Source organism: Mus caroli, unplaced genomic scaffold (assembly GCF_978045245.1).
Source record: "Mus caroli unplaced genomic scaffold, Mus_caroli_1 scaffold_19, whole genome shotgun sequence".
NCBI lineage: Eukaryota > Metazoa > Chordata > Mammalia > Rodentia > Muridae > Mus > Mus caroli.
Window position 1 is genome coordinate 78,817,906 of NW_028227274.1, and position 17,231 is coordinate 78,835,136.

At 50.7% G+C, this 17,231-nt stretch overlaps 1 protein-coding gene across 6 annotated transcripts in view; it reads right to left on the minus strand.

Moving 5' to 3' along the window:
- Positions 1–17,231, minus strand: part of Nfatc1 (nuclear factor of activated T cells 1) — a 106,455-nt gene that overhangs the window by 52,692 nt on the left and 36,532 nt on the right. For all 6 annotated transcript variants that reach the window (XR_015046086.1, XM_029471871.2, XM_029471870.2 and 3 more), the window contains exons 4-6: positions 8,166–8,368; positions 6,420–6,592; positions 4,417–4,557 (exon numbers count right to left, since the gene is read on the minus strand). Coding sequence is in view for 5 of the 6 variants with exons in the window: in XM_029471871.2 (XP_029327731.1) it covers positions 4,417–4,557; positions 6,420–6,592; positions 8,166–8,368 (517 nt within the window). In the remaining variant the exon portion in view is untranslated. The remainder of the gene's footprint in view (positions 1–4,416; positions 4,558–6,419; positions 6,593–8,165; positions 8,369–17,231) is intronic.

Below are 17,231 nucleotides of genomic sequence, written 5' to 3' on the forward strand. Positions count from 1 at the left end.
TTGTCAGGGGCAAGCGCTACCACGCAGGGGTCCCTTGAAACTTCTAACAATTAACAAACAGGCTGAAAGCCTAGGGAGACTCTGAGTACATGCCGCACATAGAGTCTAGGTCCCCAACCTTCTCAACCCTGCTGTCTTCCGCTGTCCAGAGGTTCCTCCTTCACAGCTTAGCACCATATCCTCTGGCAAGCTCTGGGACCAGCTGTGTCCCCAGAGACACACCAACAATGAAGTGTCTGTGCTCCACCCTCCATATCAGACAGGTGTCTCCGGGACCCCTTAGCTAGGTTGAGAGAGCACTTCCTGCTATACACGGTCATAATCAGGAGGCTCCTCGGCTGCACTTCTGCCCTGAGACCTGAGGCTGCCCTTTGACCCTGAGACCTCTCTCGCTGCCATCGCAGCCCATTTCCGAGAGTGTTCAATCTGCCCCACTCTGCAAGTACAAGAAGAGCCAGAGAGTGAAGAAGCAGGATCTCCATCTAAGCACCTGCCTGATGTCAGAGGGATGGATACGCGCATCCCACGGGCCACTCTTGCCTTCCTATGCCCAGTGATGCCTTTGCTTCACAAACTCTGCCACCTTCTGCTTGTCTGCCCCAATACCCACCCATCCACTCCTGTGTCCCTTCCCAAGGAGAGGGAAGGGAGGAAGGGAGGGAGGAAGGGTCAGCTAGGAAAGCAGATCTGTGGGCAACAAAGCACACCAGGTCTGTGTTTTGAGGGCAGACTTGACGCAGGACACCAGAGAACATTGTGACTGCAGAGCAAGTGTAGAAGATGAAGGAAGGAGGGTCGGGTGTCACCTGTCCATACTGGGGTTTGGGACACCTCCATTTTGGCTTCCCTGCAGTAACAGACACCTAAATAGGCTTCAGTACTCTTTCAAACAGAGCTACCTGCAATGCCAACACGTTTCCCTTAGAAACCAGCACCCTCTATTCTTCATTCACCTTGAGTCAGTCTCCAAAGAAGACCGAGCTGAGCTCGGGAGGATAAGTGATCCCACTGCTCAGACACCGACGTGCTCTCACTCACACACAAACACGCCATCCAGCCTGCAGAGCTGAAGATGAAGCCACACTTGGGGTGGGGGTGGGGGGTTGGGGAGAGCTGGCCTGTCATCTCCCATGCCAGACGCCTGCGGCACTTGGAGTGGATAGGCCAAAACGCCGCCAGAGCATCTGACGGGATGTGTGGCCCTGTGTGGCGAGTGCCCTCAGACCTCACTGACTACCTCTGCTTCCTCCAAAAAAATATTCTCCAAGGATTTCCGTTATCAGTCAGTGTTCCCTGATGCTCAGGGCTGCACTTCTTTTTGACCTTCATCCCCTGAAACACAGTCTCATTCCAGCCAGTCCTCAGTGAATACTCCTGACAGGAGGAGGAAGAGGCCAGAGAAAAGTCCTAACCTCACCATTATGCATAAGCCAGGGCCATGCTGCTTGACGCCCTGTGGCACCACCCTCACCCCCACCTGGAGATCATTAGTGGGTGACCCAGGGAGGAGCTATCTCTGGAAGCCATTGCAGTGACTTTCCTCGGTGAAATGGCAGGGTGCAGTGTGTAGAGTGTGGGAGCTAACATCTGGCTCTGCTACCTGTGCCTACCCAAGTCACTCCAGCAGAGCGGCATCCACTCCCACAGCCCTCCTGGCAGGGGACCTCTTTGACAACAGATGCAGAGGACCCTTTGAGTCATTGCACATTGTGACCCGGAGCACTAGATGATGGTCCACAGTGTACCTGTGACTCAGATTCCTGCATCACACAGGGAAGACACACAAGAGCCAAACCCCTGGCTCTAGTCCTGATTGCCTGACTCAAATATGTCCACAACAGTCAGAGCCATAAGGATGGCCCCTTCCAGAAAGGCCAGCCCCACCTGCCCAGACCACAGCTTCCACACATCTGTTTCTCCTCTCCTCCAAATGTTTGGCTTCTGTAACCAACAGCTTAAAAATGGAACTTGGACCAGGCACGCTATCAGAAGCTGAAGGTCCGGTTGTGCTTGCAAATCAGATTGAGCCTTCTGGTTTGTCAGAAAGAAACAACTAGAAAAAGCTCATCCCGACGTGCCTCACACAGTGTGGTAGGTCAGGGACGATATTTGCTTAGAAAACCAAAGGCAAAGGAAGAGACTCGTGCAGATATTGGTTTCCTTCCTTCAGAAAAATATCATTTGCATGCACACACCTGAGCACATATGCAAATAATCTAATTATATATATATATATATATATAAAAACACCCTGAAACATTGTTGTCTAGACACAGAACCGTGGTGTTCTCACATTTCAAAGCGCTCAGTGCTGTCTGTCTGTTACTCATTTATTACAGGCCTACAAGTGATATAGGCATCACTTGTAACCTGTGAAGATAGGTCAGGGACCCATTCTGCAGCCTCAGGAGCTCAGCTTTATGATAGGAATAATCCATTGAAGGCAAGATGGGGCTTCCAGCACTGTAAGGCAGGGGCTGTGGTCAGCAGTGGGCTGCTCACTCCGTAGTCCGGAAGATGCATTTTGCCGCTGTTCCCAGGCTCAGACCCAGCTGCCGCAGGTGCAAGCTACCAAGTTTACAGCTGTGGCCAATTCCCTTGTGGGGCAGGCACTTCTGTAGGTCTCCCCATCTTGAACAAACCATAAACAGATAGGGAAGCTATCTGGATCCTGCCTGGGGCTCCCTCAATTTGAGTACAGGGATCTTACAGTGCCGAGTGCCGAGCGTTAGTTATGTCTAGTGCTCCTTGGCTGACAGGGAGGCAGGCCTGAGGCTCAGAAGGTCAAGTGACTTCAGAATTTACCTCCCCAGAGAAGGGTGTGGGCACTGCTAACTCTCTTTATCACTGCACTTAGTTGGGCTTTCTTTATAATTTACAACATATTTTCCAATTACATGCATGATTACAGAGGCAGGCCGAGTTAAATGTCAAAGCCTGTGTTGATTGGAGTGCTTATGTTTCCTGTGAATGGTACAAAATCAAGACCCCACTATGGAGGCCACTGAATGCCTCGGCACTCTGCAATGATTAGGGTTAAGTGTGGACTGACCACCTCCAAGAAAAGGCCAGCCGGTAAGAAGGAAAAGCAGGCAAAGCCTCCAGATCACTAGCTTGGAGTAGATGCTACCCCGATACCCTTGTGGATAGGGTATCGCACCCCCCTCAAAAAAATCCCCATCTGACAGAAGGCCTGAGTCCAAAATTCCAAACTCCGTACACCCTTTGTAGAGGAGTTACTGCAGCTGAGGGCAGACATCTTCCGGGTCAGTGCACACCTGCCCACAGCCACCCAAGAGGCTATTGCTCAGCCTTCCCTGTGTTCTGGAGCCCAAAAGCCTCTCTGGTCAATACAGCTCTACCAAGTTGGAGCCAGAAAGGATGAGCAGCCGGGACCAATGTCTAACTGAAGTGACCTGGGGCCACACTCCTGGCCCCCAGTGGCATGCAGACACAATGGCCCTAGGTGTAACAAAAATGCACAGCTCTTCAGGACACTGGCCCTTCTAAACTCACCCCTGGCATTTGCGAACCATGAGACAGTTTCATTGTGGGCTACTGTGAGCAGCAAGCTACAGTTGAGCATGGCAGTGCTATGCTCTGTCTTCTCATGGAGATCTTTGTGGGGTGTGTGGGGGGGTGTCTGTGGAGATGGAGATCACACACACACATACACAGTCATTCATACACACACACACACATTCATACATTCATGCATATTCACACACAGACACACACTCACATACATGCATACACACACACATTCTCATATACTTACACACACTCATATACATTAATACAAACACACAGTCACACACTCAGATACACGCACTCTTTCACACACACACACACACACACACACACACACACACACACACGGCTGTGACACTGAAGGTCCCAGTGACAAGCATGAGGTGAACACAAAAGGTCAACAGGCCCAGACTTAGATCCACTGTGGTACAAGCTGGCACTTGTTTAGGAACTGACTTCTTGGAGAAGCCAAGAGAGTGCTCTCCCTCATGGAGGGGGAAGAGGAAAAGCCAGAATGAAGGGCTGGGCAGAGCTCAAAACAGGTGCCAGGCCTGGTGACCACTCCAGGTGAGCAGACGACCCTAGCAAGTAGGAGTTTTCCAATACCAGCCTATAGGCTTTCCTAACACATACTTTCAAAAGTCTGGCTCTGTGCACCCGAAAGCTGAACTTTGACCTGACTTTCAGCAATACAAAAACTCAAAGGGGATGAGATCATGAGCTCTTCTGAGCCCCTGTGGACTGACGGCTACCTCTAGCAGACAATTGCCCATGCTATGACCAAACTCACTCACGCAGGGGGAGGGTCCATATCTTGCCAACCAGGAGCCAGCTCCCACCAGCACTGAGCACAGGACCTCATCCAGGCCAGCCTGAAGAACATACCTGGAGCCTTCTCCACGAAAATGACTTTGGAGTCTTGCAGAAAGTTATGGCCAGACAGCACCATCTTCTTCCCGCCGATGACTGGGTAGCTGTCTGTGCTCTGCTTCTCCACGAGGGGCAGCTCCTGGGCTGACCGCTGGGCTGTGTCAGAGGAGGCAAGAGTGAGTGAAACCTTGTCTTTGCGGCCTGGAGGATGCCTTGCAGCTCGGGTGCTGGGCCCCGGGTGCTGCCATTTGACATAACTCTCCGGATTCTCCGGGGACTGGCCAAACCCTGAACTTTGTAGAGGGTCTCAAACCATATTGACCGTAGGTGTCAGGATTGAGGCAAACCCATCAGGACATGATCCACGTTAAGAATGGGACACTCTTTTCAGAAGCCGCCAGCAGTAGGCAACTCTGACTTCTAACGCTGGCTCCTGGCCTGCAAGGGCAGGAAGGGCCTTGGAAGAGCTGGGTAGGAAGAGTCCCAGTGCCAGATTGAGCCTGGGTGCAGAGGCAAAGCGGAAAGCTTGACAGGCAGCTGGGAGAGACCCAGTGGGGTATCAGCAACTTCGTGAGTGTGGTCCTGCAAGGGGGACTACAGAGGCTAGGGGCAGGGGTGACATTCTGGGCACCTGTGCCAGATGAGTTTCCTCAGACTCCTTCCAGTCAGACAAACCAGGGCAGGGGAGAGGATTCAGCCTCAGAAAGTCAGGTCTCCAGTGGACTGAGACAGTGTGGACAGAGGGCAGAGTCACAAGCTTGTGTGTGTGTGTGTGTGTGTGTGTGTGTGTGTATGTGTGTGACTAAGACTCAGCTTGTTCCAGAGGAAGCAAGGATCAGTTAGTGGATGCAAGGGGACCTGTTGCACATCCCAGGGGACATTGACAGTGGCCCGCAGAACTCAAGAGTTCAGCATGGAACTGAAAGCCCCATGGTGAGAGTCTCTTAGGAGATGAAGCCACAATAGCTGGAGAAGGGACATAGTTTGACAGTGCTGGGATATGAGGAGCAAGGGCTAGCCAAGACTGTCCCCTCAGTGGTCTGGCTGACCCCACATGAGTGCAGTCCCCAGATTGGGGAGGGTGTCAGGGTACAGGGGGCTGAGAGGATGGACCCTGACACGTTTCTAGTGACAAGGACCAGCTAAGCAGGACAGAGGAAGGTGGTAGACATGCAGGACAGAGGAAGGTGGTAGCTTCATCCATACCAGCTTCTTTCTAGGACCAGGAACCCTTAGCCATGTCCTGTTGCCATCTCACACATTAAAGGCATAACTTGGCACCACCAGGGAAGATGAACAGTCGTGGCGAGTTACAAAATTCAGATACAGGGCATATGGATCTCTGGCAGAGCATTTGTTTAACATGCATAGGGCTGAGTTCCATCTGTAGCTGTGTACACACATAAACACACACATGCATGCACACATGTGTGCGCACATAGGTGCATACACATGCACACATACACACCTGCATGCATGCACACACATACATGCACACCACATGTGCACATATATGCACACACACTCACACAAACTGGGGAGGAGGAATAGATAATAAAAGAGAAGGAGAATATGGGAGATGAAAGCTGCGGAGAAGAGCAGAGGGGAAAGGAGAGGAGGAACTGGGTAGGAACGAGAGAAGAGGAGGGGAAAAGAGAATCGGAAGAGGAGAAGGATAAAGAGGAGGAATTGTTTTGGTTTGTCCAGTCTGGTGGCTGCAAAGCCAAACTTCCTCTTCTCAATTTCCCTCAAAATAAGCAGGGAATAAATAAAGATACAGTCAGAATAACTCTGCTTCATGACAGACTTTGCGTTTTACTAATATAGTTGCCAAGGCCAGGAGTGCTGTGTACGTCGGTCAGATTCTAACCAGCACCCAGCTGTGTGTGGGAATACGTATCGCAGCCAGACCTGGAAGTCAGGTCTCCTAAGAGGGATCCTATTTTCCAGGAAGCCTACTGAAACAGACCTTCGAGGGGACAGTTCGTGCAACAGTTACAGCATGGTCTGCTACTTACAACACTCGATAGGGTTCGAGGCCACCTGGAGAGACAGCGTCCGGCCATTGGGCTGTGGGATGTGAACTCGGAAGACCAGCCTCACCCTGGTGTTCTTCCTCCCGATGTCTGTCTCCCCTTTCCTCAGCTCAATATCAGAGTTTCTGAGCTTCAGGATCCCAGCACAGTCGATGCTGCAGGAAACAAAGGCCATGGCTTGACTCTATGCCCAGCACTGCGTAAGAGGAGCGCTGGTCTGCTGGGCCAGAACTAAAGACTCAGCCTTCCTGCTGGGCATCCCAGCCCCAGCTCCCCGCAGAGATGCCTATGGGAAAGATTACAGCACCCACACATCTGAGTACATCCACACATCTGAGTAGCCCTGTAGGCTGTAGTCTCCTCCTGGGACCAGACATCTCAGACCCTGCAGAGATGTGTCAGAGCAGCTCGGAGAGGAACAGCCTTCAAGGCTGTGCCTCCTGTGTGTCCTGCAGTGCTCCAGCCAATGTGGTTCAGGGCTCCGAAATTATTCACTTATTTACATTAATACCTTTTATGATTTGTAAAACTTTTCTTCCAGGGTTTCACAATCATTTTACTTCATAATTTCATTCAAATCTATAGTCTGGTAAAAGGTTCAATACATTACAAAAAAAATCTTGATATAATAAAAGAGTTTTTCTCTAGTTCTATCCTGTCCTTAGGAAAGCTGGGTTATATAGCTGAGAAAGAAAACCCAAGGGCTGGCAATGGAGCCCTGGAGGGCGAGTCCCTCAGACTGGTGAGAAGCGGAGACACACAGAATGCGTTCCCTTTGGTCATTGACTTAAAAGGTTTAAAGCTATGAAGAACTTACCAAAGGACACACAAGGTGCTGCGTGGCACAGCCCCCTGCACCAACCTCATCTCCTGCACCAACCTCAACTCCTGCACCAACCTCATCTCCTGCACTTCACCTGTACCCCAAACTCAATCATGTACTGCAGTCTTTACATGCATAGCCCCGGCTCTCTTACAGCCCCTTCTGCAAACAGTTCTCAGCTTCGAGTCACCTCAGGGACACAGTACCCCAGAGTGACATCAGGCCCTCCAGTTTAATCTGGGTCTCGTTTGTCTGTGTGCTTTCATCATGGCTGCCTCATCCTCTGCCTGGAGACCTGCTTATGCGTGCTACTGTCTGTGCTCGCCATGGGTCCAGTACAATGTGTCTCCCATGGGAAGTATCGAAATCCGTGTTTTCTCAGCTCCACTCCCAGCACGGGGTACTCAAATCACGGGATGAACGGCATAAAGCCCCACTCGATATTCTGTGAGGTGCAGGCGGCATCTAATAAATCCCTTTCTAAGTTAATCGTGTGCCACAGGGGCTTTGCGCACCAGAACTGGCCATGTCAGCCGCGCGCATCGGCATCTCTGAGTGAAAACAATCCAGAGGTGTTGCCCACCCTATCTTTTCAGTTTATTCCAACTATTCCTTGAATGAAAGGGGCTGCACTCAGAAGTAAACAGGCATTGTGTTTAGGAACTTAATTCGGGCCCTGGAGGCAGTGTTTACAGCTGTGTGGCTGAGACACCTTTGGTGCCATGCCATAACACACAGCACCTGAGAACCCAGAAAGAGGCAAATCTGGCATCGTAAATATCTGTAAAGTTTCTTCAGGCTCGAGAGAGCCACAGGGCCTGGGGCCTAGGAGCTGGGGCTAAGCACTGGGTGCTGTGCAGAGCAGCAGGAGCCCACCCCTCGGGCACAGCCCCCACTTGGCTTACATGGCTCGCATGTTATTTTCTGGAAGCAATGGGATCTCCAGGACTTTGGTGTTGGACAGGATGATCTCGTGGCTGGTGGTGGAGACGGTCTTCCCCGTGATCCGGTGGACCTGGTAGAAGGCGTGCGGCCTCAGCAGGCGGTCGTCAGCCGTCCCGATGAACAGCTGTAGCGTGAGCGGTTCGTTCTCCAAGTAACCGTGTAGCTGGCAAGAAAAGAGAAGACTCGCAGTAAGTAGGCACCGTGAACATAAACTTCTGGGAACCAACTGTTTGTCAACAGATTGGTTCAAAAGGAGAGCTGTGCCCAGTGCCCCGTGCCCAGACCCTCACCTTCATGTGCTATAATATTAGTACTTCTTGAAACTATACGTATAAAATGCAGCTAGGCATAGTAGCGCACACCTTTAATACCAGCTCTTGGGAGGGAGAAGCAGGCAGATCTCTTAGCCCAAGGCCAGCCTGGTCTACAGAGTGTCAGGACAGCGAGGACTACTCAATGAGACACTATCAGAATAAATAAATAAATAAATAAAGCCTCATTATCCTAAAGGCCCCCAAAATATAGATTAAGATCTGAACACTCTTAGTTCTATTTTCAAACAGACACATGTTTGCATATATGCACCAATGTACAAATAGACACCTCACACATGCCTCTGCACACGTGTAACCAGACAGGTAGTGTGCACATGGGTTCACAGGCACACCTAGAGGCAATGTGCAAGTGTGTACACTTGCACCCCATTGCACACACTCCCCTATGTTGTACATACATCACATACAAAAATTATACAGTCACACACATACCATGTTACACATGTGCACACACACAAAGGCAGCTTACACACCATTTGCATGCTACAAGTGCCAGTGACAAAGCAGAACTCGTACACTCACTTCTCTCCAGGAGAAGCTGCTGAGGAAGGACCACAAGACTCTAGCATCTCCATGGCATCTCAGCCTACACCATCCTGTGGGGCTTTCTGACTGGCCTCTGAGAAAGGAATGTCCTTCCAAGCCAGGTGAGCAAAGGAGAGATGGAGGTGGCTGGACTGTTCATGGCGCCCTCACCTCCAGAATTGGAGAGGTAAGGCTGGCTTTTCCGGCTTCCCCAAATCAGTCCTGCACCTCCCCCGAAGACAGGCTTATTTTTCTTACATTCAGTTATGGCACAAGTTAGCAGAGTACTCACTCATGATTGGTAACATACATGCATTTACCATAAACACAGCAACACACACACAAACACACAACTGTGTCTAGGCCATCCTTTCATGACTGCCCTGTGTACCTCTCCTTCAGGAAGAGAAAGAGGTGTGAACAGACGTCCTATCAATGCCAGTTGCACCGCTTACCCCACCACAGAGTATCTTGTGGACAGAGTATATAGCCCACAGGATAAGATGCAGTGAAACTGCCCCGTGCTGGTAGCTACCGCCCTTCTCACCTCCTCTGCCTCACTCCTAGAAGCCCTACCTCCACCCCATCATTCTATTTAGAATCCAAAGATCTGCCCACCTCATGCACCATGCTTGCAATGCCCCATAGCTCCCTGATGCCTTGAGGGAAGCTGGGGTTGGATGAGATACACTGTAGGACGCCAGGATACACAGGTGGCTGCCAGGACCCAGTCGATGACAATTATAGCCTTCTCCGATTGCTGTCATCTACTTTGCCAATAGATAAGGCCCCAGCCCCTCGTGCTGGCCACAAAGGAATGGCCTGGCCAGAAGGTGGGCAGAAAGGAGGAGAGCTGGAACATGGAACTCAGAGCCCTGTGATGAGTTGTGGGATTGCTAGGTAATTGGTTTTAGCAATGCCAAACAGGAGGGTGGTGAACAGCACCATGAGAAAGCACCAAGCAGTCTTCAAGAATCCTGCAGCAAAGAAGGTGGTCTGTGGTGGGAATGGGGAGGGAGCCTCAGCAGCAAGAAATAGACCCACAGATCCTAAGGGAGTGGGGGTGGGGGAAGGGAGGTATCCGTAAAGAGAGGAGTGCAGAGGACTCCAGGCTCCAGCCATTACTACTAGTCTCTCCGATGGAATTCCAGCCTTTTGGGATGGTAGGGAATTGTGCCTTTCATTTTAAAGCATTGGAAAAAGGCAATGAAACCTAGAAGTGGGGACCAGAAAATCAGACAGTGCAATTAGCTGCTGCTGGATTTTGATGTGGGCCGTGGGTATCGGGGTTTTACAAGGCAGCAGGGCCTCTCACGTGTCCCTCGTGCAAAGGTCTCAGCCACCACCTCTGGCCTGATCCATGCCAGTTGCTCATTAGGAGAGGCATGGGCACTTCACGGCTTTCATTACATCCTGTGATCCACCAGCATGTGGCACACACACACAGTCAGTGCCAGCCCTACCTCAAGATGAAAGGGCTGGGGACCAGGACTGTACTTCAAACAGGTACAGCCCGAATGCTCAAGTTCATTGAGTGGCGGCAAGAAAAATGTGTTCCCCACTCGTCAGAGGTTAATGGGGCAGAGGCCCCGGGCTTTGTTGCCTTAATAAGCTAAGGGGCCAGGTGGGGCAGTGCTCATCTCTGACGGCCGGGATGAAAGCAGACTGCTTCCACAGGGAGGTTGGCAGACCTCCACACAGGCTTGGCACAAGGTGCCAGACACTGACAGCTTTGAGAAGGCAAAAGTAAGAGCTTGTCTGAGGCAGACCCTGGAGCCCACCATTTTTCTTCAGCGAAAAACCTTCTCCTTTCCCAATTCAAAGCCCAGGAGGCAAGCTGGGCTCAGAGGTTTCTGTGAGCCCTCAAACTCCCTCCCAGACCAAGAGAGTCCTCAGTACAGACACAAAGTTTAGACTTGAGAGTAAGAATGGCCCGGTAACTCCTGGGCCCGCCTATCCAGAACCCACAGCACAGCTCAATCCACAGGAAACATCTCTCTCTCCACACCCTGTTACTGAAAGAAGCAGACTCTCACCTGACTCCCTTAAAGGGACTGTATCTCTGAATTTGCATTCCCAGGAAATAATCCTGTTGGATGGCCCATTACTGACGGGTAGGAAGTTAAGGGCTGGAGATGGGCCTTACCCCAGTTCACTTCTGGAGATAGAAGGAAAGCTGACAGACACCAGAGAACCTCTGAGAACACCAGACAGGGCAGTGCGGAATAAAGAGCTCACAGCAGACTGTATGATGAAGAGGCTGATCAAAACAGCCCAGTGGTCCCTGCGCTGATGCCACGCAGATGTCACAACTGTACGCGCGAGAATCTGTGTTGCAAAGATGGGGTGGTGGCCCTTACAGTGTCCTGAATATGCAGCCCACCCACTCCCTGACACCAGTAGGTGGTTCCAAGGGGTCTTTGCCTCTCCAGGCCTCTGGGCAGAATTACAGGTACTGCTGATTAATGTTTAAAATTAATGTTTGTGTCCTGTGAGGAGCCCTGGATGTGTGGGGCACAGCCAGCAGAGACTCTGAGCATCATGGGTTGGGAGCGCTTACGGGTATCAAGGAGGATCCCTGTGTGAGAGAGAGACAGTCTTCGGGGCAGGTGCAGGTGGCAGTGTTGTTGTACCTGACTACACACACGCACTCACAGACACGCACCCCGTGTGTTTTGTATACTAAGTCAGCGTAGAAGGACTTCTCTCTGGGCTTGGGCCAGGCACCTGCTCCCCGTTTGTACCATAGTCACAGCATCTATGAGCTAGATCGCTTCAGATTCACCCGTGCAGATTTTATGTGTGCTCTGTGCCAAGGTCACACGTGTGAGTGTAAAGGGTGCCTGCTGACTACAGGTCCCCGGGCATCCTGAGACAACAGCAGCCTGATTAAGGTTGGTGGGTGGAGCCAGAAAGCACAGGGCATTTCCCCTCAAACTCCCCCATTTGCTGTGGGCCTGGCTGACTGAAAGAATATTGCAATCCCCCACCCCATCAGCGCAGAAAGCCACCTCTGCCACTCTCTGGCCAGTGATCACATCTAGCATTGTCTTAATCTGCAGGGACTACAAAGCTATGTGAACACACAAGTTACTGCAAACAGGGTTTAACAACTAAGGTTGGTTGGTCTAGGCCCCTCAACACCTGGGATCCTCTTGCAGTATGATGAATCTACTTAGAAACCACTAGTCTATATAAGATTAGAATAGTTTTACAATATGAAATGTAACAAAAAAAATAAAGATAGAAATTCAGAGACAAATTATGCCAGTTAGTCTCCTATCTTATGACACTTAACACAAGAATATATAAATAAATCTATGACCAAACCTTCTCCGTGGGCAAGGCTGAGTGGCCCAAGGCTCTAGCCCAGCCTGGCTTGGGTCAGATGACTTTAAAATGACATCTCAAAATTCCCCCAGGACCCCTGCTATGGCAGGCTTCTTAAGGCATGGAAGGCGGTGTATACGGTATAATTTTATCCATTAGAAACATGCCATTTCAGTGAAAATAGGAATATTTAAAGCTTACCCTGGGAGGTAAATATCTATTATTTAAGGCACGAAGTTCACTTTAAGAAAAGAAATCTAAGCTACTTCACACATCCCCCTGCACAGACCTTCTGCCTCTGGCTTCTCACAGTGTCTGTCAGAACAACATTTATAAAGTTACCTGTCAGACCCAAGTCTTCTCTGCTTCCTCTAAACGAGACAAAACACATTATTCCACTTGCAAGGTGTAAGCGTCCCCCAGTTTCCTGCACATTAAAAATGTTTGTTTTTAGCTCCTGTGCCACCTCAGCACTTACACAGGGAGATGACAGGCCAGCAGACTGATGGAGGACAAATTTATTCAGTGCTGGAGTTGGGCCAACACGCACACCTTCATACGCAGTGGCAGGAAGGTCTGAATTAACAGAGCCAATTAACTGATGAAAACCATCTGCCTTTCAGCTAGTCATTCTGACTTGGTTACGAAGCAAAGGACATTGTCACGTGACATTCTTCCACCAAGACATAATGCACACTTGAAACAATCAACTGAAAGGGAAATTTGCTTTTAAGACCCCGAGTAACATTAGCATCCCGGGATAGATCCCAGAAGACAAGAGAAATCGCTCACAGATCGGTCTCACTCCCCTCCTCCTGGCTGGGGATGGCGCCCAGGGTGGGTCTCACTATTTTTTAAACCTAAATTCCCTCTACTCGGTTAATTAAGAGTTTCTGTTGGACTCTCATTACCTCAGATTGTTTTCAGCCCCAATTCTTCATTACAAACGCCGCTGCCTGGAGACATCTCTTCCCAGACACGGGAAGTCTTCTGTTATTGGACGTTCTGTTTCCCTCTCCTGGAGACTGCAGAGTGCCGGTCTCCTGGCAGGGTACAGGGGCATCTTGGGAACTCACCACTATGCCCTGGAGACCTCGCTGTACCCACAGGAGCTAATTCTGACCCATCTTCCTGCCCCACAACCTGAGAGCGTAGGAGCCAACTGTCATTCTGGTGAACTGGGGCTCTCACACCAGCCTTAGCCAGAGGCACAGACCCTGGGGAGCGGCTGCTGTTAGTAAGGGTGACCCCCTCAGAACAACCAGCATGAAGACCTTACCAGCTGTGGAACTGCCTGTCACTCCAAATGGCACTGTGTGCCTGTCTGGTAGGAAAGAAATGACCATCGAGGGCAGGACCCCTCATGGATGCTCAGTAGGAGAGTTTAAGCACAACCTGAGAACTAGGCTGTGTGGTGCAGGCCTATAATCGTAGCCCGCAGTAGGCTGAGGCAGAAGAGCCACACATTCAAAGGCTCAGTGGGTTCCAGAGTGAGCTCAAGGCCAGCTTGGACAACTCAAAGAAAAGACTGACATTTCAAAATGAAGAGGTAAGATTGACCATAGGAGTGTGGGTCAGTGGTACAGAACTTGCCTAACATATGCTGCAAAACCAAACCAAACCAATTTCCCATACTCAGGAGCACGTGGAAGGATGGCAAACAGACAGGGCTTGTCCAGTTCTGCATAATCAGGAGGGGCACAGTGAACTAGTAGGCTCTCACTGTGTGAGCGACTGTGTTGCAGCAAATGCAAAACTCAGGGAAAGCCAGGTCCTCTGAGTATGAGCTGCAGGACATAAGGCACCCAGGGCTTCCCCACGAGACAAGCAGAGGCTGAGCTTCTGGGCATAGCTCCCTAGGACAGAAGGAAGGAGTTGCTATCACTGCCCTTCAGTGAAATCTGCTACCTACAGAATTTGTGCTAGTGATTAGCTCTGTCTGAAAATAAAAAAACACCCCTGGCTTTCAGGGTGCCACAGCATGTGTGTGCATGTGTGTGCATGTCCTGACATACTTGACATGTGTACAACCATTTATGTATGCCTACGCATGTGTTTATGCATGTATGCACTTATGAATTGGTATAAATATGACCGATGTGGGAACAGTGTACACGTTTATCTCATGAACATCCATGGGTGTGCGTGTGTGTATGGTGTGTGTGAGTGTGTGTGTGTGTGTGTGTGCTGCATTTGTGCTTGTACTGTATGAGCACTCATGTATTTTAGAGTCTGTGCATTTGCTCAAGAATGTGTGCCTGGATGGGCGAGCACGTGTTTATGAGCATGAGCACTTTGTGTGTGCACATATGTGTCATGAGCCCACAACAGTACTTAATCGTGTAATTCTGAAGACTCTTCCTATGAAGACAACTATTGTACCCATGATCAAACTCAGGTTTATAGGCACAGGCAAAACTAGGTCTAGTGACGTCCCTCAGACCCCAAGAGCTAGTAGCCAGTACACACGAGGCCTTCCAGAAGTCTGAAGCCGAGGGCAACACAGAGGAGCTGTGAGAGACTGCATGTAGGAACTTCGGGTCTTTCACATACAAACCTCCTCTACCTTTGTAAGAAAGCAGATAAATAAAAAAAATAGAATAAAAACAAAATAGGTTGTATCCATGTAAATATTACCAGGGCATAAATGCCAGAGACTACATACACTGGCGATGCCTGCCAGACATTCACTGAGAGCACCTTCATGGGGACTTGATTTCCACTGGCAAAGTCACTCCACCTTGCTGGGGGCTGGAAGCTGTTCCAGGCCTCTAGTAATCAGCTGTTCAATTTACCTCAAAATTATCTCTTGGGGGCTCAAGTGGTAGCGTGCCTGCCTGTATTCCCAAAGACCCAAGCTTCATCCCCAACACAGTGAACAGTCTCCTGTGGAGAAAGTCTGATGTTCTGAAGCATGGAGGGAAAGGCTTGGCACTGGGCTCAAACATGCGCTTCCTTCCTTACAAAGGCCTTGCAAGCCACCCCCGCCTCCCAGAGCCTGTCCCTCCACAGCAGCTGGCACAGTTTCTCATATAAAAGGTCCTAGTGCAGGTTTTACAGGAGGAAGGCACGCTCTGTGACTTTCTGAAAAGGACTGAAAAGGACTTTCTGAAAAGGACTGGCTCTCCTGCCAATTGAACGGACCTATCAGAGTTGAGAACCCTAGAGCCGTCTTCATCTGGGAAGCTCTGAGTACCCTTGGGGCTCTGCGCATGTGCAGATGCACCGAGGGCCATCTTGTGCCATTCCGGAGGTCAGAGTCCAGACTCACTTTCTCATAGGGTCCCGGAAAGGGAGCTTCGGTCCCATTCCAGAAAACAGCTCACTCACAAAGTCTGTGCTTCCCCTCCTAGGCTGAGGAAGGCTGAGGCAGATTGGAGGTAGGGAAGGGGGAGAAGGCAGGCTAAGGAGAAACCAGTTTCCTGGCAGTTTTTCCCTGAGCCTCTGACCTCCATCAAATGTGAGTTCTATGACCTGTGGTGCCACAAGGTCAGAGTGGACATCTAAGGATTGCTGTTCATAGCCACGGCACCTGGGTGTGGATCACAGGCCTGCTCTGTGCTCCTCAGGGAGGCTCTATATGTCTCCAGCCCAGCATCACCTCTGCTCTTCTCCCAGAGGGCCATTTTCCTGCCTTGCATGCTGACTCGAGAGGGCTGGAACCTCCCCCACCCCTTACTTGAAGAAATGAACGGGATCCTTCCTTCAATACCTGGGCATGGTATTGTGGGAATTTTAAACCAGGGGCACGTGGCTGAATCAGGGTCCATCTGTTCTGCACAAAATCAATGGTCCTGTTGCAAGGGACCGATTCCCACCAAGCCTGAGAGGTTGAAAGGGGCCAGGGGAAAAAGAGAGGCACAAACTCGAGCAACACGCAGGTTGGACAGACCTTAGCACCCACCCATTGGCATTGGCAAAGTGGGCTTTTAAGGGCCCCAGGGGTCTCAGTGTTCTCAGGAACTGTTGACACAGCCAGGAATCAGCCTAGTTACCCCCATGTATGTCAACCCGGATCATCTCTGACATTTAGCATCCCTGAGGCTGGCCCTGCAGATGGCAGCGGTCATCTATTCTCTGCCCACCCAAATCCAAGGAAAAAGACACCAACACCAGCAGACTCCTGTAAAACTGCCATGCAGGTACAGACACTCGCAACACAGACACCTCCCTCAGTACCTCATAGACTAGGCCACTCAGGAAGCCGCCATCTGTACACTCTCCTGGGAATCATCCCGACTCGGCGGTGACTGTGGTGACTCTCTAGGCTAGTGTTACAGGGCAGAGGCCACTCAGGAGCAGTCGTGCCATGTAGTGTGTCACAACGTGCTACCATGGTGACGCCAAGCCCAGAAATGTAGGGGAAAGCCCAGGGAATATTGCTGCTGTCCTGAACTCCAGCCCTTCCTTCTACTTTGCAGGGTCCGGCCTGCGGCTGTCAGCGTTCTGGTGGGTTTTTACTGTTAACAGCATGGATCACAGGGCTCAGTGGCCATGCATCAAGCATCCATGGAGTGTATGAAAGAGAATCTGACCCTTACTGTCAGACTAGAGCCCAAAACGATGAGGATACAGGGCTGGGAATCTAAGATGAAGGACCGAAAACACTTGAAGCTCACAAAGGTTACTGATGCCACGATGGCACCCCAGACCCTGTGTGTTATACCAGAGGGGCATCGGCCCTTCATCTGCTCCTTCTCTCAGCCCTGAGGTCCTTGCTAAGGGCATCTACCAACATGACCAGTGAGGTCATGGCTCTGGGCCTCACTAGGCAAGGCCTGCAGCCATCCATGCTGCTACAGGGCAAACTGCAGCCATCCACACAGGCAAGGAGCC